Source organism: Labrus bergylta, chromosome 2, assembly GCF_963930695.1.
Source record: "Labrus bergylta chromosome 2, fLabBer1.1, whole genome shotgun sequence".
Taxonomy (NCBI): domain Eukaryota; kingdom Metazoa; phylum Chordata; class Actinopteri; order Labriformes; family Labridae; genus Labrus; species Labrus bergylta.
Window position 1 is genome coordinate 24,339,686 of NC_089196.1, and position 22,437 is coordinate 24,362,122.

Sequence of the window (22,437 nt, forward strand, 5' to 3'; positions counted from 1 at the left end):
AATACTGCACCTTTTATTTTTCCCTCTCATTTATTTCCCTTTTTTTTTTTTTTTTTTTTTAATGTCTATCACAACGTCCATCTGGAATGAGTGTGTGTGCTCTTACATGTGAGTGTGTTCGGTATGTGTGCTTGGGTGACACAATTCGATTTGTGTTTGATGTACTTGGGTGTACTCACAAGTGTGAATGTCCCCTTGTGGGATTCGTGCGTCCATTCCTCCCCAAATGCAATTACAGTGGTGTTAATAGGACTGAGACACCCGATGCAGCGCTGTATTATTAGATTAAACAGCAGATTAATTTGTGCTCATGCTTTTGGCCTCCTATCATCTCTGCAGCCTCCACTGACCTTGGCCGGTGTGTTGTAGACAGACAGTAATGAAGGCAGCCAGTCATAACAGCATTAGCATACCTGGAGGTGGACGCACACTCATCCACCCACACACACACACACACACACACACACACACCCACACACACACACACACACACATACAAACTAGCACACCTCATTATTATTTATTACAGTATTAACCAAGGTGAAGTTTTAGGAGTTTAGATGAGCCAGTTCATAATTCTGATCATATTTATGCTTCTTTAAATTTGCAGTTTGGTCCCGTCTGAAAGGGCCTTCTTTATGTTTTCCTTTGCACCTTTTCATCGATTCTTTGGCCTTTAATGAGACTGAGATGCAAACAGGACTACATTGAAATGTGAAACAACTCGACACAACATCATAAAGGTCACACAGTAAGTGGGGGGTGTGGCGATTTAGAGGTGTTTCTTTTATTCTGCCCTCTGGTTGATGTAAAAGGCCATTGCCAAGGCAATTATGAAAACTTTAGATTTTTGTCCTCAGTGGTTGTTGTGTCGGCAGCACAAAGGACCTCGATTTGAAACTAGTAATGGACTCCACACAGAAGTCTGACGACCTTAATATCGAACAAATATGAGCTTCATGAAGATCGATGTTGTGTCAGAGTTATTTAAATTGGATATTATTACATTTCTCCCCATCACTGTGACCAACAAGTTCGTTTTAAAACATCCTTATAGAGCTTTACATTTCTAAAGAAATGTCATCACTTTGAAATTCAAAATGTGTGTAAGGTAGTTCATAAAAATGTACGTAAAATCTAATCCCCTCCTCTTCATGTTTGTCTTTATTTATCTCTGTATTTCTATTTTTTTCCAGTCAGTCAACATGCTTGTCAGAGTTAATCACAATAATTCAAATAAGGAACTAAAACATGTTTAAGCCGCATTTCACACAAACATACCCTAAATTAATGATTGGACTTGCTTCTCCGAACACTCCCAACAGTAATGTCCCAATGTCTGGCAGTGGTTAAAGACATTAAGAACAACTATAACAACTGGTTTCATTTATAGGTCAGATAGAGGTATCAGTATTCATTTTAGTTTGTTTTGTAACAAGCTCATGAATCCTCACCGGAGCTTAAAAAACATTTTGTCATCAGGGCTAAACTTTGACTTTGTCTTTTATTAAATGGGCATCCTAAGACATACAAAATTAAATACTAATCTTTGTATCTGACCAATCAGATTTGCATCTGATCGTTTTGGAACACACTCAGACAGGTTTTGACATTTTGACCATTGCTCAGTCTGACTAATAGTCACGTCGAATCTCTTTGTGTCGGGTCATCTCAGCCCTCATTTGTGATCCATCTCTTTCTTTCTGCCTCTCTTTCTCTCTGTCCCTCTGCATTATAATCTGTGACAGTAATTATCTCGTTTAGCTGTTGATTCCTCCTCTCTTTCATTCCCACTTGGTCCCCATCCAGCGTCGATTGAAAATCATATTCTGGCGTTTAGAATCGTTGCATTTCTGATGACTCCGTGGACCCGCATGCCATCCACGGACTTCAGCGCTCTCTTGTTTCGATTATTACACATTCCCTCCCACTTCGTCTCTCTCTCTCTCTCTCTCTCTCTCGCTCTCGCTCTCGCTCTCTCTCTCTCTCTCTCTCTCTCTCTCTCTCTCTCTCTCTCTATAATAATCTTCCAAACCTCCTCCTTTGCTGTCAAACTATCACCAGAAAAAAAAATGGAAGAAAATCCATTACTTTTATTAACTTCTCTCTTTCGACGCGCTCATTTCAGATTGATATATTTTTTTAAACCCACTTTTCACAAATCGGGGTACGAGGAAATCTATTGAAAAACGTATTTTCTTAATCAAGTGAGCTGGAGGTTGAAACGGGCCACCCATGGTGCAGAGTTCGATGCAGATGGTCTGTAACTCTGTCGGGCTGCTGCATTTATGGTCCTCTTCATGGTTTTTCAGTGTTTCAGTCCTTTCGGGAGCAGTACGGTTCCTCTGTGATCTGCAGCACAACTCAATATTTATTGCCAGGCGCAGTTTGATAAATCATCATCTTGTTATAGACCTAAATGCAAAATCAAGATCTCTGCTGGGTGAGCGTAGGGCGCCTGCTCTCAGTTAAACTACCTCTCTAATACCTTCCATTCTTGTTTGAATTTAAATACATAAAGCTCGAAATATCCCGACAAACACTTCGATGATTTTTAAGAGCAAACACGTGTCTCATGTGGTTTTTATTCTTCCCCTGCCAGGAAGATTCTGCACATTTTTATTTATGGTTTTGAGAGTGAAGCTCAAACTTTAGCCGTTGGTTTTTGACATTAATAATACTTTTATTGATGAGGCTTGTCACATCCCAGGGCTTTGTAATGGATACAAAGCATCATGGGAAAGAGGGGCTTTGTGGGTGTCCCAGAGCTCTCTCTCCCTCAGCAGCTAATTTAAGAACTTTATATACGCCTTTCTTTGTGCACTTTGGCGATATTAATCACGCTCCTAATTCAGTTTCAGCGGGTTCGTCCTTTAGTCAGACCAAGTGACAAGGCGCAGAGGTGGAAGTGTGGAAGATTTAGTGTTTGTGTGTAGAGCAGTTAAAGAGTGTAGGCTTCCTTAACCACCTTGAGGATAGCTCCTGCTCTTTAGATGTGTGTCTAACAAGGAAATGCATTTGATCAAACTGGGAACCACCATTTTATTCCCATTGCTCTATTTGCTGTCGACTGTCTTTAAAAAATGACTCTAACAGACTAACCGATCGTTGCTTTACCTGTTTCTATCTTTTCTTTGTCTGATATTTATTGAGTTGCTGTAGCTCTCTTTATGCATCACATTTTAATCCGCTGTGTTTTTTTTTTTGGCCGGACACTAAAGCATAAGAACCGATCCCTCACAGACTCTAATGGCATCAGGTGTGCAGTGCCTGAGTGCATGAGCCTGCGAGGGCTTGAGATGGTATGAAAAATAAGTAATGGGACACACAATCATGACATCACACATTGGCAGGAAATAAGATGTGCCATTAAAAAATAAGAAGCCCACCTCCAGCATGTATTTGTATTTCTTTCTTTCCTCATTCTGTCATTACAGTGTTTATAGAAGATGATTTTTTTTATTTCTTTACTTTATTGAAAACGTCTTCATTGTACAAACATTTGTTAACATTTAGCGTGGGGCTGGATGATCACATCCTTCGCGTCACCAAGTTTCCAATGAACTCTGGGTAAGTCCCAGTGGAAACATATGGGGACTCATGGAAAGTGCGCAACTTGCCGTGGAGAAGTTCGCTTCTGAGCCCTCACACACTTGATGGTTTCACTGTGGGACAGCGATAAACACCCACACACTCACCAGGAACCAACCTCAAAGTCCGTGAGTTTGGAGTTTGGTATTCAGCCTTTGCATCCTCAGCTACATCTGTTTGGTGAATGCCAGTAAAAAGTTTGTATCATCAAGTTAGATGAACTATGGCCACCCAGAATAGGGAATGTATAATACGTTTGGGAATGGCGGTACTACCCCAGGAAGACTTGCATGACTTCCTGCATTTATTGGTGTCGTCTTCTGCATCAATGCATGAACCCTTTTCTATTTGTTGTGTCTTTTGTTCAATTCTTTCAGCTTAATTAGCTTGAGTTATTTTTCCAGCTTTCACTTTAGATGCAAATGTAAAAAATGACAGGTGCATAAAATAAAAATTTAAACACAAATATGAAAATAAATGAAGGCCTAACTAGTAGGTTGAAAGTATTACAAGAACTTCCACTTAGTTTAAATTCATGAAAAGCGTATTTGTTGGACTTTAAAGGAAACCTTTCCATGACATATTTCTGACATAGTTTCTATCCATTTATCAAAGTTAGGTGGCTTTTTTTTTAACCACTTCCTGATTCCAGCCTTTTTTGCTTTCTGCCTCGATCATCTGTGCTTTCTCTCTCTCGCTCTCTCTCTCTCTCTCTCTCTCTCTCTCACACACACACACACACACTCTCTCCCACCATCTCTCCATCTTCCTGTCAAGCTTTTGCTCTTTTCTTCTGGTAGTGATTAAGTCCAAGGTCGGCTCTATCACAGAGCCCGTGTTTGAGAGCGGCTCTGGGTGCCAGAGAGCCTTCATTCCCCACAGCCTTAGATGTCCCACTGATGGCTTCCCCTTTTCCATGTCATGCCTACCCACAATGCCCCTCCTCATACATCAGACCTATCACTGCCCCTAAGACACTGCGGGCCTCAGAAAGCCTTTTTTGTGTGTGAATGTTCCCACCCTCGGGAGAAAGAGAGAGGAGGCCAAAGACATAACAAATGGAGAGACTGTTGAAGAATGTGTCAGATGAAAAGAAGTATATTTGGAGAATGTAATAGCTGTGCGTTGTCTCTCTGATGTGCACAACTGGGATGTTTCTGGTCTTAATTTCAGGCCTTGTAGATTAAGTCAGCCGTGCTGCTCTGGTGGCTTTGTTTGTTCTTCTCCAGAGAAGAAGTTAGGACCTCATGATTAATGCTCTCTAAATTTGGCAGAATTGGACCGCGGGCAATACCTCATTGTTTCTGCGTGTTTATGACCAAATAAAACAGTCTGCTTTATGACAGGGAAGCTATTTAATGCCATAACCAGAATCACATGTTACATCAATTCTGGTGGCTTAGTGGAGCACATAGCATGTAAGTAAAAAATCTGTATATATTGCTTGTTACAGACATAAGTGACAAAGTGCTTTACATAAACACAACATAGAAAGAGAGGCAGTACAGATGAGGTGGCCTGCTGGGCCATGGAAACGAGAGCATGCAGAACCTCATTCAATAAACGACAAACATACACTGTATGATAAAGATATGTGGCTCAGTTACATGTCCTCACTTTACACCTGTCTCAACCCATCTCTAATTACGGGACAAGTTTTGGCATCTGAAAAGCTCTGGTTTTCATTCATCATGCACACACACACACACACACACACACACACACACACACATAATAATGTAGCACTACTGCAATTTAAATCTGCACCAATATGGACTCTTTGTGCTACAGCCTCTATTCATCTGTTTTTATGACAATAATATAACTTATCTTATAATGCAGGAAAACAGTCCATGTGGAGAGCAAAAGGGGGGCGAACGCAATCCGCCTTAATGCAGTCCCGGAAACCCATCAATCATTAATCTATTATTTGGCTGTAACGAATGTCTAAACAGTACCTGCATGAATCTGTAGCTAGCACTCTTCTCTCAGATGTGGTTCCACCATCAAGGCAATTTTTTGGTTTTAAAGTTGCTAGCTGCACTGGAAACGATTGGCAAAGCACAGGAATGGAAGTCTTGGGCTGGAAGTCTTTTATCTGTAACCGCTGGCTATAACGGAAGACCCCCAGAAGTTGCCCCCTCGCTCCTTTAGGCTATATCGTCTTTTGAAGGATTCAACGGAGTCCCCAGACCATGAGGATGGAGTAACCATAGTTTAGGTGCCATGGCCAATAACTCCACCACCTAAACTTAATTATAACTAGTTTAGGTGCCATGGCCAATAACTCCACCACCTCAACTTAATTATAACTAGTTTAGGTGGTTAATTGCTTAAGTGTGAACTCCCAACTTTTATTCCCTGCTTCCACATTTGGCGGACGAAAAGGAAAAAAAAAGGAGAGAATAATAAATTATTTTTTATTTCTTACGTCCAGGTTGGATGATAAAACACAAAAGTTAAGATACAGGTCTTCACCCCACTGTCATGTTCGCACCTCCACTCCAGCCGCCCCCCCCCCCCCCCCCCCCCCCCCCCCCCCCCTCTCACTCTGGTTCCCCCCATGCAGGATGAGTGGTGTCTGGCTTTGCTGTAGTCTGCAGGCCCCCTTATCTCCTCCCTCTGACTGGAGCACAGAAAATACATAATCACACAGTGCCCTGTGTCAAACTGATAACCCCCAACACAAACCAGAGGTGTGTGTGTGTGTGTGTGTGTGTGTGTGTGTGTGTGTGTGTGTGTGTGTGTGTGTGTGTGTGTGTGTGTGTGTGTGTGTGTGTGTGTGTGTGTGTGTGTGTGTGTGTGTGTGTGTGTGTGTGTGTGTGTGTGTGTGTGTGTGTGTGTGTGTGTGTGTGTGTTGTGTGTGTGTGTGTGTGTGTGTGTGTGTGTGTGTGTGTGTGTGGTGTGTGTGTGTGTGTGTGTGTACTTGAACATGTGTGTTGTGTCTCAGGGGGGTGGTAGAAAGGATAAAGAGGAAAAAAAAAAATGAAAGAGTGAAGGGGATTTGGGGGAAGAAAGGTAATGGGGTTGTGGGGGTCGCAGAATGAGTCTAAATTGTAATAATAATTTTCTTCACTGCTGTATGGAGGAGATTTGGGGATTTATGAATATAATGAGCGGAGGAGAGCCTACGGATGATGGGAGTCTCGTGCAAGAGTAATTGAAGAATAATTCATTTGGCTCTGAGACTTTTAACCCAGAGACAGACGCAGACAGAGAGCTTTTTTGACCCCTGGAGAGGGTGGGTATCATGTCTCTATGTCTCATTATTGGTGCGACTAGTGTCACTGTGCTCGCAACTCTCATCCAGCACTCTTGCAGCGATGTGTATGGGTGCCTATACACGGTCATTTGGCTTAGCGCGGCGAAGAGAAACCAGCGCTCTCTATCTCCTCGAGCCTTTCCTCGCCACTGAGTTTGTTATCAACACCAACACATGCAGGATTAGCGACCGACGGAGGGAAAAAGAGAGAGGGAAAAAAGGGGGTAGGATGGGGAAAATAAGTGATAGACAGTAGATGGGCAAAAGACAGATAAAGAGAGAAGTGAACTACACACACACACACACACACACACACACACACACAGGGATCAGCTCACTGGTCCATGACTGATGCGTACAATGTATTTGTGATACCAGACCCATGGCCCTTCCAGTATTTGCCTCAGTCCCTCTTTTTCAAATATTCATATCACTCTGTCTGCACAGGCCTCTGTGTATTTATGTGTGTGCGTGTTCGTCTAGTGTAGTGGGTTTGCGTGTGATTTAGGCTTGCCGCGGCGGGATTGTCTCGACACAGCTTTCTCCTGTCTGACTGAACTGTCTGGATGCTCCGATATGAAAAAAAAAAAAGAAGAAGAAGAGAGTGTGTATGCATGAGTGCGCTCTTGTATTCACCTAGTGACACGGCTGCCATTCGTCCCACCTCCCCCTCCCCCCCCCCCCTTGCCTCACCCTGTCTCACACTGTCTCCAACACAAGCGGACAGCCGAGCAAAATGTGTCAGGCCGCACAATGCCACCTCAACAACACCCTGTGCCTTTGACTTTTGCCTCAGGACTTTTATTACTTCAAAGTAAACTTCTACCTGCTTTGTCTTCATGATTCACATTTTCTTTTCATCTTTTGCTGATCTCAGAACCCCCCCCCCCCCCATCCTCCTCCTCCACTTTAATGGCTGTTAGTTTAACCAAAAAAGCTACTTTCCCCCTTTCATAGTCGGCACATGCATGTTGTTCTTGGTGATGTACATATAGGACTTTTTTTTTTTAGAGGGGGGGAGCAAACTCACATACTAAATCTTGAAGTGGTTATAAATTAACTGCAGTCGTTAAATAGCAGCTCATATTTTCCAAATCCAACATGTTCGCTGTTTATGACTAAAACAATGCTCGCTCTGTGCTTGCCTTTTTCAAATGTCATCGAGCTGCTTGTCAGCTGGGACACTGAGTTTGATGGACAGTAACAGCCTTGAGCTCATGCTGCTTTGTGCCGGCGTTCAAACTGATGACATCACATCCTCTGCATGGGGTCTGCCAGACCTCCACGTCCTACCTGGCATCATGATGCCTGACGTTGTGTAAATAGATGACCTAATTGCACAGGTAGTTATGGCTCAGTTTTCTGGCAGAGCACACACAGGTACACACACTCACCCACTGTGTATCAGACTGTGACGCACACTCATGTAATAAAGCGCCAAATCAACTTTTCCAATTCTTGAACTCCAGCCTCTGTTGTTTGACGGATAACAAACCTTTAAAAACAGCTTGTTATTTTTCATTTCATTCAAAGTGCTGTTTGTGTTTGACCTCTGACTTAGGCTCTAATTTATGCTCATTGAGAGAGATTTTTAATTGAGGTATGTGGGAGCCAAGCTGTGTGAGGCTGACATAGCTCCCCTTCATATGTGGTCTGAATTAAACAACATCTTGAATGCAGAAAGGTGGGGTTACACACTCTTCTTCTCAGGCCCGTACTGTTTGCCTCCTCAGCTCTTGTTTTTCTCTTATCTTTGTGTGAAGCATTTTGTTTTCAACATTTTAATTGATATCAGGTTAGTCTACAAACTGAAAATCTCATCCAATTTTGTGAATATGTAAACATTCATTTCAACTTTTATTTCCCTCTCAGAGGATTTAACATTCAGACTTGAAAAGTAAGATTAAATTTAATACATTTACTATATTTATAAATAATACATTTGGGATATTTTTATGTATTTAAAGATGGTTAAGACGTATTTTGGCACATTTAATTTTTTTTTGTGAAGTTCATTTGAAAGAGAGAGTTAAGTTAAAGCTGCTGAGGAGCTTTCAGTTTGTGACGTCCCCTGTGATAAAAAAAAAATGTACATTTATGTCTTTGTTGATCTTGTCCTGAACTGTATCTTATCACTCACTTGGAATCTTTGCAGTGTAAAATGTTAAATAGGAAAGAAAATAAATTCTGTTTCTTTAATAAGATGTTTAGCTTTTCTTCTGACACCTACCCCGCGGCAGCAGTTTCATGCCTTGAAAATAACTCCATAGAAAAATTATTTTTGCTGATGGTCTAGTTTGCTTTTTTAGGACTTAAAGAAGCATCAGTATTCATTTCAGTCTGTTTCATTACCAGATAAAACCCCACAGGAGCTTTAAGTCCAGCAGAACATTAACGTCAAGAATAAAAAGTAACACTCAGCTTATCCTGCGTATTTATGCCAATTATGAAAGCATCATCGACACCTTGAAGTGGCAACACCAGACAGTGATAATTATCTAAGGTAACAGCCCAACATCCAAAAATTCCACGTAAGATAACACAACATTTGCCAAAAAATGCATCAATGCTTTGTGAAGCAGTTGTTGTTAAAACAGCAACTAGGTAGGTAGAATCACATATAAATATTAGCTATCAAAATATTTATCAAAATAATCCATGGCTGAAAATAAATAATTATAGCATTAAAATATAGGAAATTTAGGAAATCTAGGGGAATGGAAAGTCAAATATTTCTGTCTCACATGTAGTAGAGATGAATAAGCATGAAGTCAGAAATTCTCACCTCCACAAAATTCCCCTAAAAGTGCGTAACATGTGTTTTAACATTTTTTTTTTGATACATTCACTTCCTACATGTGAACATGTATGTGCGAAGTCTTGGAATATTCATTTAATCAGTGTGCACCCTGATTTCCGTGCACTAAGAGTGTTTTCACGATGAGGGGGGCGACACGCTGGTCTCTGAGCAGCTGGAATCTGCAGGTTTCACTGTTTTTATGAACTGAATGAATAATGATCCAGGTGTAGCAGCCAACTCAAGAGACAACTCAAAACTCTGCCTGGTTACAGCCCTGCCAATATGGAGAGTGAACCTGCCGAGCCCCTCACCAAATCCCCCTCTCTCTATTCTTTCGCTCTGTCTCTCCTCTCTCTCTCTGTGCTGAATCACTGGCTTTGTCTTCCTCGCCGTCTCCTTCAACCTCCCTGCTCCCCCGCTTCTCTGCATTTATTTTTTTTTCTCTTCACGCCTGCTCATTCTCTGATCACAGAAATACAAGCAGAAAATAATAAGCTATATCATGAGTGGAAATGATTAAATAAGATTGGAAGCTTTCAGACCTTTCACCTTTGAGTCAAATTATGATAATCTGTCGGCTTTGAGAAAACAAACACCGGCCTGTCACATTCTGGAGGTGTCACTAATTACCAAGCGGTTGTTTTTTGTGCCACTTTTCATTTCAGGGGATTTGGGGAAAAAATAAAAATAAATATATATATATTTATTTTTATTTTTTGGCAGATGTCTGCTAAACTGTGGAGTTTATTTTTTTTCCTGCGCTGGTTTTCACAGATGGATTAACAAAGTTACAGTCTCTGCTGTGACTCTGCCCTCTTCCCTTTCATGCAGACATCTGCTTAATTCTCCAATTTTTACATCCTAGCTACACTCTCGGCCAATCACAACTCACGCTAGTTGGCCTGGTTTCTCATTGGTTCCCCCACATCAATGAAACAGCTGCTATTGGCTGTAGTAGAAATTCTGTTTAGCAGACATAAGCAGTTTTGAAGATTTTCAGAACGAATACTACTTTTGATGTCGGGGCTTTTAAAAAAAAAAAATGAACTCCAGGCTTCAAAAAATGTAAATACTGAATGCAAATAAATATGTTTGTGTGTTTGTGGGTGAAAGTGCATCGACTTGTGTGCTGTTTATGGTAATTCTTTAACAGCAGTGTGTGTATGGTGCTGTGAATATTAGTGGTCACTTAGCATATATTCAGCTTAGATTTTTGCAATGCCTGTGTTTTGAAAACAATACCCCCCCCCCCCCCCCCCCCCACACACACACACACACACACACACACACACACACACATTAACACACACACATTAACACACACATGCAGAAACTGATCAGACATACTCTGCATGAATAATTTAGCACTTCGATCCAACACTGGCCACAAGGGCACATGACAGTTTGAGTATGCCTCTGTGTTTGTACGTGTGGGTTCATGTGTGTGTTTCTGCACATGTATGAGTGTGTGTGTGTGTGGGTGTGTGTGTACAGGTCGCATGATAATTTGCACAGTTCAGGGTTTTTCCCTATTCATTAAATCCTCTTATTTATCACGTAAGTTGAACTGTCCCTGGTGATCACTGCTGCACTCCTAACCTGCAGATGCACACAGGCTGTTTAATGTTTATTTCATCAAGTAATCAATTCAAATAAAGGACCATTTCAATTGTCTAGAGAAAAATATGTTGCAATACTTTTTTAACCAGCAGATGGCGCCAACAAATTTAGGCTCTTCTTGTCCAACATGAATAGCTGAAGAAGAGAAAAGAAGTGCGAAAAATATTGCAAGAGACTGAAGAGTGATACAAATAATACAACAGACATGACAAAAAAAGTTAAACAGCACCATGCTGCGACGCTCAAGACAACCAAACATATTAAATACATACTTAAAAAATTAGAAATCATAAGGATGTTGCACAGAACTATTGTAGAAAACGGTGATAAATGGTGTTATGAACCCAGTATCGTGATACATATCGTATTGTGATTTCTGTGTATTTTTTACATCTCTGTGATCCATGCCAATATTATGTCTCAGAAAACCTTACATCCTATATGTGAATTTAAAACAACAACACAGGCTCTATAAGTAGAGGGGGACAAGTGGAGCAGCTTGAGTGGGTTAAAGGTTTTAGAAACCTCTTTTATTGCCTTCGGTGCAGCGCAGCATCACACACTCCACCTGTTTGTTTGCCGTTGATGTGTGTTTGAATTCTTGGATAGGGAATAGTGTTTACATGTGTGCTTACTTCGCCCAGCGAGCATCTGTCCTCATCCATTCTCCTGTGTGTTCTCATGCTGTTAGCTGTATGTCATGCCTATGGAGCTGACCATAGTGCTCAGTGATCTTAACACCAACTGTACGCTTGTTTTCTCTTTAGCCTCGGCCGTGACATTTTCCTCCCTGCCTCCCCGGTGGCTGGCCGGAATATCATACCTCCATTATCTTTCCTCCCTAGTGTGTGTGTGTGTGTTTATATATGAGTGTGTGTGTGTGCACCTGTGCTTTAAATAGTTCCGAGCATGAATCAGAGTGTATACACCTGTGCTGGGACTTGAAAAGCCTTTTTTTGGTAATTTTCAGCGAGCGCCGACGCGTTGTTTATCAGTGTGTTTCTAAGAGAGTGTCAGGATGTTAAGATTTTGAACTGGAGGATTACACTGAACCACCTCTTTTAAAGCATTCAGATCTGAAAATGGGATTATTGAAAGTCGGGGAGATGAAAGGAAGAAGCAAAGTGAATGCTCATATGGGCTCGTAACCTCTCACACCATGCAGGCGAGCACAGAGTGATAAACAGGAACAGCGAGCAATTTTCTGCCATTTATCTGACTTGTTAGGTTTTTATTCAGAATTTATGTTAATTTGTTCAGCACATGTGGAAGTAAACAAGTTAACCCAGTATGTAGACACTTAAAAAAAACAAACAAAAAAAACATCAATGTGAGTCTGCAGGTGTGAACACCAAACCGGTGTATTTCTAAGTTCAAGTATTTCTCTCTCCGCTTTTCCAACCTCTCATAGTCAAAGAAAAATCAACCGCTTCTCCTAAAAGAACAGACAGGAAAATGTGTCTATTTACCTGTTTGAGAAAAAGAGATAATGTGTAAGCACTGGATTGTATTTTTGGATCTGATACTACAAAAATATCAGCTCTGCACATCACTTTTTCTGATCATCTTTAAGGAAAAAGAATCTGAAAACTAAAGGGACATTGTTGGATTGATATACATAAAGATGGTGCCCTTCAGTTTTACAATAATATAAAACTATTTATACTAGTCTATGTTCATTTTCAGCCCATTTTTCTCAGCCAATCAAATGTTTCTTGAGTCACTTAAAGGTCCATTATGTAAGATATCTCCTGAATTCATTCCTAAAAAGATTTTTACTACATCCTCAGACATTAAGGAAACATGCTGCGTTGAAGTGCTGTCCAGTTTGTCCTCCTTCTGAGTTTTGATTCTTATTGCAGGATGGTTTCGCTTGTTAGTTCAGCACATCATGTATCACGTGCACATACTTTTAAATGTCACGTTGGACGCTACTGCCATCATTGCTCCTCATTAACAGTGTGCTCTGTCCATGACATGTAGGTAACATCAGAGGTTTGTTAACTTTGCATCTTTTCCCTTTGGTGTAAGATGGTCAATGGGAAAATATCAGCTGCTGTGAATTAGACATAACAACGATATAGCCTTCTAGCTGTCTGAGATAAACAGTGCCTTCTATAACATTTATTGAAGGCTTTTTTGATTATAAAAACATATTAGCAATACATTCAAGAAGGCTCAAAAGTGCTTTTCACAACAAACAAGGATGGAATACTCTGATCTCGTATCTCTACAGAGGAGCATTGTTACAGCTACTTATCTGTGTGAAATTTGACATGATTCAATCCCTTAAATGTGTTTGTGCGTTTTCCTCTTGCAGCTACGACACCTGAACGTTCTGGACCTGCGGCACATCTCCGAGCTCAACAACGAGACGGTGATGGAGGTGGTGAGGAAATGTCGCAACCTCAGCTCCCTCAACCTCTGCCTCAACTGGAGCATCAACGACAGGTAGGTCACGACTGGTGCTGGTCTGTCGCGATCGGTCTGTTCCACGCAAAGTCACGCGAAGCGAAAATTGGGGATTCCCCCTTTTTCATTTGATCATCTCAGTAACGGCTTTCAATGAGCCTTACTGGGCAACAGATCTGAACTTTTTTATAATCCGTCCATTTGCTGGGTGCTGTTAGTGATTTATAAACAGTATGATTTGCCTCTCTGGCAGCATAAGAATAATCATCACAATTGTGCATTTGTATTTAGTTAAAAACTTATAGTGAGATCATCCTGTGTCACTTCTTTAAAGGCACCCTGAGGCATGTTGGTATATTGTTCACAGATTGAAATCCTTGAACGAGGCAGTGTCACAAAAGTGGTAGTGATGTTGCGCTGAATATCATAACGGGTGTGATCCAGTGAAAGGCACAAGGCTGCAGTCTGAGAACTACAGTACAGTCATTTCTCTTGTGTGGTACTGCTTTGGTACAACATTTCTACAAGCAGCATAATTCAGAACAGTTAAAGCAAACTGATGTCATCATTCATGAAGCCCTGCCAAAACAATACAAAGACAGTGTCCTGCTTCGTTTAAATGTCCTAGTGCTGTTTTACTGTATATTGGCCTCTGAGTGCCTGGACATGACTGTTGTATAGCAAAGCACATATGAACATTACTAAGATAGTTACATTCCTTTGCAAGCATGCAAACACGGGTTCAAGGAAAGATAGAATAAGAAACACGAGTCAAAAGGAAACAATGAACTTTTCTTTCTCTCTCTACGGTCATCTTTCCTGCTGCTCCCACTCTTATTTTCCTTCTGCCCCTTTTCTCTCACAAATAAGCAAGAGCCTGTACAGTATATGACGGCAAGAGTAAACCATCTCCTCTTTTATTTATTATCCTGTGTTTTATTCATACCTTTCTATTTAATCTATTGATTTACAGCTAAGGCTGTGGCTTCTTCGTCGACTGTACTCCCACTTCGGCTTAGGAGTGAGAACACAATATTGAATTTACTGAGGTGCATAGCAACTGTGTGTGTGTGTGTGTGTGTGTGTGTGTGTGTGTGTGTGTGTGTGTGTGTGTGTGTGTGTGTGTGTGTGTGTGTGTGTGTGTGTGTGTGTGTTTGTGTGTGTGCGGGCACCATGTGTGAAATCCTTCTTGCATTATTGAGTTAACAGCAGACATGTGGTGGGAAGGTTATGGTAATAACCAGCCCGCCTCCTTTCAATCAAAAAACATGGAGTTTGGTGAAATCCTCCCAGGAGCACGTGGCGTTATCAACTTCTTCCCTTTATCACACACACACACACACACACACACACACACACACACACACACACACACACACACACACACACACACACACACACACACACACACACACACACACACACACACACACACACACACACACACACACACACACACACACACACACACACACACACACACACACACAGAATGATATTTACTGCATTGGTTAGGAGGCTGATGGTGTATGTGTGTCTGACTGGATTTCTCTGGGTCTCCTTTGGGGATGCTGGAATTTAAAATGGTTTGTGTGTGTGCGTGTGCGTGTGCGTGTGCGTGTGCGTAGTTTTAGTGTGTGGTGGCTGATAAAGCTAGCATGTTGTGTGTGCATGGCAGCTTACAGTAGGTGTGGTGTAAGGCAGAGACAGCAGGGAAGTGATGGACAGAGGTGGACTGTTGTAGCCGACGGGTCTTACGTGTGTGTGTGTGTGTGTGTGTGTGTGTGTGTGTGTATTTTGCTGCTCAAGGACTCACAACAAATAAAAGCCTCCAGCCATAATCTGTTTTTATGGTTACACTTTACAGTCGCACAGCTCAGAAGTAGGAGGAAGAAGAGGGGGTTTATTTAAAGGAAGAAACTGGCTGGGTGGTCGTCACAACCTACGAGGAGGTAGATGTGGATGTGGATGTGAGCGTGGGTGTGTTTTAAAGTTTCTCAATCGAACCATGTTGGTCTGATTTGGCTGCGCCATGCCAAGCCGTGCCATGATGACATGTGTTTCCACTACAGCCTCACAGCAGGGGTTAGTCTTGCTGTGGAGCCCGTAAACAACAGAGACATGATGTCACCGCTAACGGATTACATGCAGAATGTTTTAATACAAGTGACGAGACAGAGGTCACTTAAAGAGTCATGCATCAATACTTCTGTATAACTATATCGATAAAAGACAGCACCAAGAGCTCAATACTCTAATATGTTTGAAGCAGGGATGTAGAGTGGGAACACACTTCTCAGTGTCTTACATCAACCTGGAGAAGACGCCTTTGTCTGGATAATGACAAAGTGCACTCTACTGCTGCACGAGTGTTGATCTTCAGAAAAAAAAACCAGATTCCACATTTGGTCTCAGAAGTCGTCTCTCACGGCCGACTTCATTTCTTGACTCTCAAGTCGCTTTTCCGACTGTAACCTCTGCACGGAAAAGGAAATGTAACCTAACATATCCTTTTTGACTTCATACATTTTTTTTCATATGATTTTCAGCCAATTAGCAGATGAGTTCAAAGATTGCCTTTATGGTAAAGTTTAGAGCTTAAATAAGAGCTTATTCTTAAACAATGAGCTTCAAGTGTCACCCAGAGGTGGCTCTTTGATGCTGCACTGAAATATTCTTTTGCAATATGGATTATTTTAACAATAGTATTTTTTTCAAAAATCAAACCCTTGTGGCAAAATGTGGGGAGGAGAGAGTGAGGGATGACATGCAGCAAAGGGCTGAGGTGGGATTCAAACCCACAGCCGCTGCAACAAGGACTATAGCCTCTGTACATGGGGCGTGCGACATAACCGCCAGGCTATTGACACTCCCAAGAGAATATACTTTCAAACTATTGGACCTTCTATTAAACTTACAAGTGTATCTTTTTGTAAAGAACCCACTCCTGTTTGTCACTCAGCTTAAGAGGAAAATACCGTAATCACACTGTTATTTATTTATACCTTTTACGAGTGAGTGACATCCAGCCAAATTCAAATTCAGAAGTGCTTCTTTTGCAGTCGCTCACCTTCAAAGCAGAAGTAGAGCAGACGTCTGTTCGTCTGAGTTCAGCGGAGCAGACCGCTCAAGTGTCATGTGTCACTTCATGACATTTCATAACATTCTGAAGCATCAGTGGCAATAATGTTTAAATAAATGTGTACTGCAGAGAGGCTGGAGAGAGCGAGAGGAGAGGAGGGAGAGCCCGGTTTGAAGAGTGATGATTTACTGACAGATTTGAGGACGAATACAGATGAGAGAGGACAGTGACGGTAAAGTAAGAGGAACACACTGTGTTTACTTAAAGTGACAGATGAACTGCAGTTAGAGTGTGTTTATCTGAAGAAATGTGACGCATGTCTGACCAGATCAAATACATAGATCTTGAAATAACTATAACAGGGACTGAAATTAAGTTTTATAGATTCAATTGGAAAGCTTCAAATACAAACCAGACTCCACAATAGAAGACTGTCTGCTTGTAATCAGACGTTCCTTTACTGTTTAACACAGAAAGTAAAATAATAGTTGCAAGAGAAAAATCATAAACCTGTAGTGTAGCATGAATCCTTTCCATACAAACACAATTTCTAGAAAGTGTCAGGACCCTCTTTTCACACATGTCCCTCACAGCAAGAGATTCTGCTGCTGGACAGGAGTGGGCGGGGATCTCAGTGGGCGAAGACAAGACATAAAAATGATGCTGTGGGAATCACTGTGTAATGTTTATTACATATCCAAGATGGGTATGACACTTTAATGACAGCTTGACAGTTTTAGTCTTCATATCAATGATATGTGTTAGTGAAACGAGTGTTAAAGAACGTACTGTCAATGCTAAATGGTAAGTGGACTTGAGCTTGTATGGCGCTTTTCTAGTCTTCTGACTACTCAAAGCGTTTTTACACCTTCTACCTACACATTCACACACTGATTCCAGAGGTTGCTATGTAGTGAGACCATCAGAAGTAACTAATCCCATTCATACACATTCAGACGACTAAGCAGCTGGAGCAATTTGGGGTTACAGTAAATTTCTTGCCAAAGGACATATCGACTTTTCCGGTTGAGAGACGACGACTACCAACTGAGCCACAGCCGAAAAGTGCCAATGGAGAGTGATTATTTTAGCTTCTGCTGGACACAATTTAAACATGTGTTGGTATTGATACCAATAATATCACAATCATTAGGACTATGAGCGGGTGACAACAAGAATGATGTATCCAAAAGTCATCTTTGCAATAACTAGTGGCTGATGTGAACACACACACACTAATATGAACACAGGCAGACATACACACACACACACTTCAGCCGAAGTCATTCAAGGAGTCTGATTGTCTGTTGGAAAGTGAGATTTTATCGATGATGCAGGTATGGACAGACTGCTAAGTCTATTTCTGCAGAAAGAGAGAGAGTAAGAGGGAGAAAAAGAGCCTAGAATGATTGGCTCCAAGTTCATAGCGTCAAAGGTTTTCAGGGTCACACACCTAACAGAAGCACACACACACACACACACACACACACACACACACACACACACACACACACACACACACACACACACCAGTTTCCTACTTGCTGTCACAGTGTAGACCTGAACGACTGCAGCCTGCCTCACTTTAGCTCTCTGAGGGTGCAGCTGGGTCGTCTTTTGTGTGTGTGTGTGCGCGTGTGTGTGCGTGCGTGTGTGGTTCAAAGTGATGACAGTGTGCAGTGAGCAGGTAAACAGGCAGGGGAAATGACCCCTTATTTCCAGGATCAATTTGTCCCCTGACGAGGAGCCATTGGAGAGATGGAGCTCTGTGGGAGGTAAAGCATTTGAGTCATTCTCTCGTCCCGTCTCCTCTCCTCTCTTTCTTTTTGTCTCTTAAGAAATAAAAAATAAATAAGCGCCGTGTCCTCTGGGTCCCCTCATCTTCCTCAGTAATAGCCGAAAAAACAGCGTCTCGGTATAAGAAAGCGAGAAATGATGGCCAAATGCGGACTTCCCATCGTCTCAGTCCGACGGGCAGATTGTGACAACGGGGCGCCTATTTTTTGGTCACCGTCATTTCTTGTGGAGAGAGGATGTGATGTGCTGCAGGTGGGCAGCGTCTGCCATGTTATTTCCCTGTATTCTCCTTCCATGCGCTGATAGGAGACCAAAGTGGGATTGTGTTTGCTCATATGTCACACCGTTTGAAAATGGCGAGCAAGTCATGATCAAAGTGGCAACAGCAGAGCATACGGCAGCGCTCACTTTTTTTTTTTTTGAACCGAGTTGAGAACACGGTGTCAAAGTTAAACGGTTTTATTCCTCTTTTTCTTTTTTGTTGCTCTGAGATTTTTTTTCCGTCTTGCTCATACTGCTCTTCGGGCTTTTTTGTTGTATGCAAGGTGTATTGGTGATAATCGCTACCGTCATGTGTTTGTTTTTATTGTTTCTGTGGGAGGATGATGTTATACCTGAGACCTCTCTCTCCCAGGAGAATCCACTATCTGTCATTTGTATTATTTCTTTTCTATCATACTTTGCTGTTGTTGCCTCCAGTAATAAGATTAAACATGTATTTTATTTCAATCTCACGCTTCTGATTTCGCGAGTGTGAATGTGTTGCAATAAAGTCTGCAGCGGAGGCTCCCTGATGGTTTTGCTCAAATCCATCAAACGCTTAAAATCAGCGACTCTTCTAAAATTAACTCTGCTGCTGGACACACGGCTTGTGTTGACATGCTGATTTATGTGTGCCCGTCTATTCTTGTGTTGGTGTATTTCTTCGCCATTTCTCGACTGTCGGGCAGCAGTCTTTGCAAGAGGCACTTGGAGTGAGTGAGTCATTTCTTTTTATGAGATCTGTATTGTTGGTTGTCGGGCATTTCCCAAAAGTCCTGCTGTTCTTTCTCTCTCGTTCTCCCTCTATCTTTCCTCCAGGAAACAGGAATCAGTATGCATCCCTCTTCCCCCCCTCTTGTCTTTGTTCTTCGGGCCAACATTCTCTGCATATCTCCGTCCCTTACGAGGCTCACTCCCCAAATTGGCTTTTTTTTTTTTTTTTTACATTTTTTTGTCCCCTCTCATAGAAATTGGACTTCATGTGGGATGACCAGGGGCCCTTGCTGACTTTCAGGAGCTTGTTAAGCAGGAAATAATTGGAGGAGCATTCTCCCAGAAACACCTTCTTTAATTTTAACCCTTGCAATCGAAGCTCACTCCAAATAGCTACTGTAACAAATAGAGATACACCGTTCTGATCCTGGTAACGCATATCAATCAGATGCGGTCTAAAAAAAAGACAGATGGTGTATCGTGACGAAGGGGCCGATCCATAGGGCCAAGCTGCAAAATGCTGCAAGCACATGTGTGTACTATGGCACTATCATCAGTGTGCCGGCAGGCCTGCACATTTCGCTCGCAGGAGCCAGCATAGCATGTCGGATGCTAACTGAAGACTTTGTCGGCTGAATTATAAAAATCCAAAAAGAAAAAAAAAACATTCCAGTAATGGCAACAAAACACTTTAAACCTCGGCTCAGTTTGCAACTACGTAAATCTTTTTCCAAGACATCTTTGACTGGCCTTTACAAACATATTTGAGAACACTTATTAGTAGAGTTAATGGATGTCAAAGCTAGAAGTTAACTACAGAAACCTGGAGCTGTGATGTTACCGCACAGTACAGTACTACAGGTGACTGACTGAAAACGTCCGTGGTTTCTTACACAAGCAATTTGATTTCAACTGCCATCAAGGAACTGCTCGCCAGTTTACTAAAGTGCATGACACTTTGACAGACAATTCCAGCAACAGGAAAAATGCCATGGACATGCAAGTGTAGCTCATAGTCAACAAGGGTTCATTATGACAGCAGAGGGGCAGTGAGGCTAAGTGTATACTGCCTTACACATGAACCATAACCAGTCTCATCCTCACAGTGAGTGTTAAGTTAATGATGGTTATTAGCTTAACACTGAGATTGGATCTGTACCGGGTATCAGTAGAAGCCCAAAGCCCAGATATCTGATCAGTAACTTTAAAAGTTGGATCGACGCCTCAGCAGTGCTTTGAAAAAGCATTTAACTACAAATTCAAACTTGTGTGTAAAACATCTTTGTGATTAATCATGACATGTCAAAGTTTAGTTTTAGATCAATTAAGCTGCAAATGTTTGATTGGAAATGTAAAACCAAAGTTGTTAAAGCATAACGTAACATTTTCAGTTTTCTCAACAGCATAACGTTTAGCTTCTTCGAGCCAGTAGCAGCTCTCTGACAGTGTTTCAGGCTCTTTTATGGGATGTTTCCTGCACATTTTAGGCATAACACGACGTCTACATTAGGTTATTTTGATTCTCAACTTTTCATCAGATTTTCTCTCATGTTCAGGTTGAGTTTTCAATCGGTAAGTGCTCAAACTTTTTTAAATCTTTTCCCACTTCAAGGCTACGTACCCTTTACAATTTACCTGACTTTCTTGCATGACTGACCTCATGTCGTAATGTTCTAGTCTTTGACATATTATTGACAAAAATGTCTTATATGAAAAGAATATGAAAACTGAATGGTTATAACGACAGTGACCTCTATGCAATTAGAGGTTTATCAAATGTGTGCTTGATGAAAAGCGTTGGTTTCTTAAGAGGAAAGTGAGTGAAAGTGATAGAATCTTCACAATCTTTCCGTCTCTGTCACGGTTTGATAAACCAGGTGCTTGGAAGCAGCCTGTAGTATTGAAAGGAAACTTCTTTCCTTTCTTTTTGATATAAATGGAGACTGCCAACAGGTCAGTGTTACTGAAAAGATCAACATGACATCTCGTGCTTTCTAAATTCTCCGGCTGACCTCACTAACTCCTGAGTTCACTTACAAACGCTTGTCTTCGGTAAAGGTGAGAAAATCCCCTCAGATAAGAGTCTCTACAACCTCACTATGTGTAGGTTTCCTCCTGCTAACTATTTTAAGGGTCTCCCCTCCCTTTTCTCATTCATATTTAGCCGGATGTTTTCTAAATGCCACGGAAAATGTCACCTGAGCCCGAGCCAGTGACCGACAGACATTTGTCCTTGTCTTGTTTCTCCACCACCTGTCTCTCCACATTTGAACAGAGGTGCTGAGGGGCCTTCTCCTGTCCTTGTCACTTCTCTCTTTCTGCTCGAGTATTTTCACACAGGCAGCACAAGGATCTCTTTTTTTTTTGGAGCACTGATACCTCTTCTAAGAATATCACACTTCATATTTCTCACCTTCCAGGACAGAACCAGACTCTGCACTGCACTCACAAGATTTGTAAATTAAAAAAAACACCACCGGATTTTTTTTCTTCTTTTTTTTCAAATTTACTCGGGCCTGTATGCTGGAGCAGACTGGTTGTCAGTGCAGATAAGAGTTACCTGCTTACACAAGGAGAGCTAGAGTTGCCCTGTTGTCAGACATTGTGGTGCGGAAAACCCATCGAGGTGTAATGGCGGCAGAATGATTAGGTACGGCAAATAAACATGTTTGCATGAAGAATTTTTTTCTCCCCGATTCTCTCTCAGTCACGACTTTCATCTTTGTTCTGTCTCTTTTCATACCTGATCTCTCCTCCAGTTGTCACATGTGTTTCTTCCTCTTGTATCTTTCCTTCTCTCTCTCTCTCTCTCTCTCTCTCTCTGTTGCACACACAAACACAGAGGGGATCATTTCTGGCAGGTTGGGTGTGAAAGTGTGCTATGATAAACACGCCGTC

The 22,437-nt window shown here is 41.7% G+C and overlaps 1 protein-coding gene across 1 annotated transcript in view; it reads left to right on the forward strand.

Moving 5' to 3' along the window:
• The window catches only part of fbxl17 (F-box and leucine-rich repeat protein 17), a 238,574-nt gene that overhangs the window by 79,852 nt on the left and 136,285 nt on the right, over positions 1–22,437 (forward strand). The window contains exon 8 of the mRNA XM_020630424.3: positions 13,594–13,724. Coding sequence (XP_020486080.2) covers positions 13,594–13,724 — 131 coding nt within the window. The remainder of the gene's footprint in view (positions 1–13,593; positions 13,725–22,437) is intronic.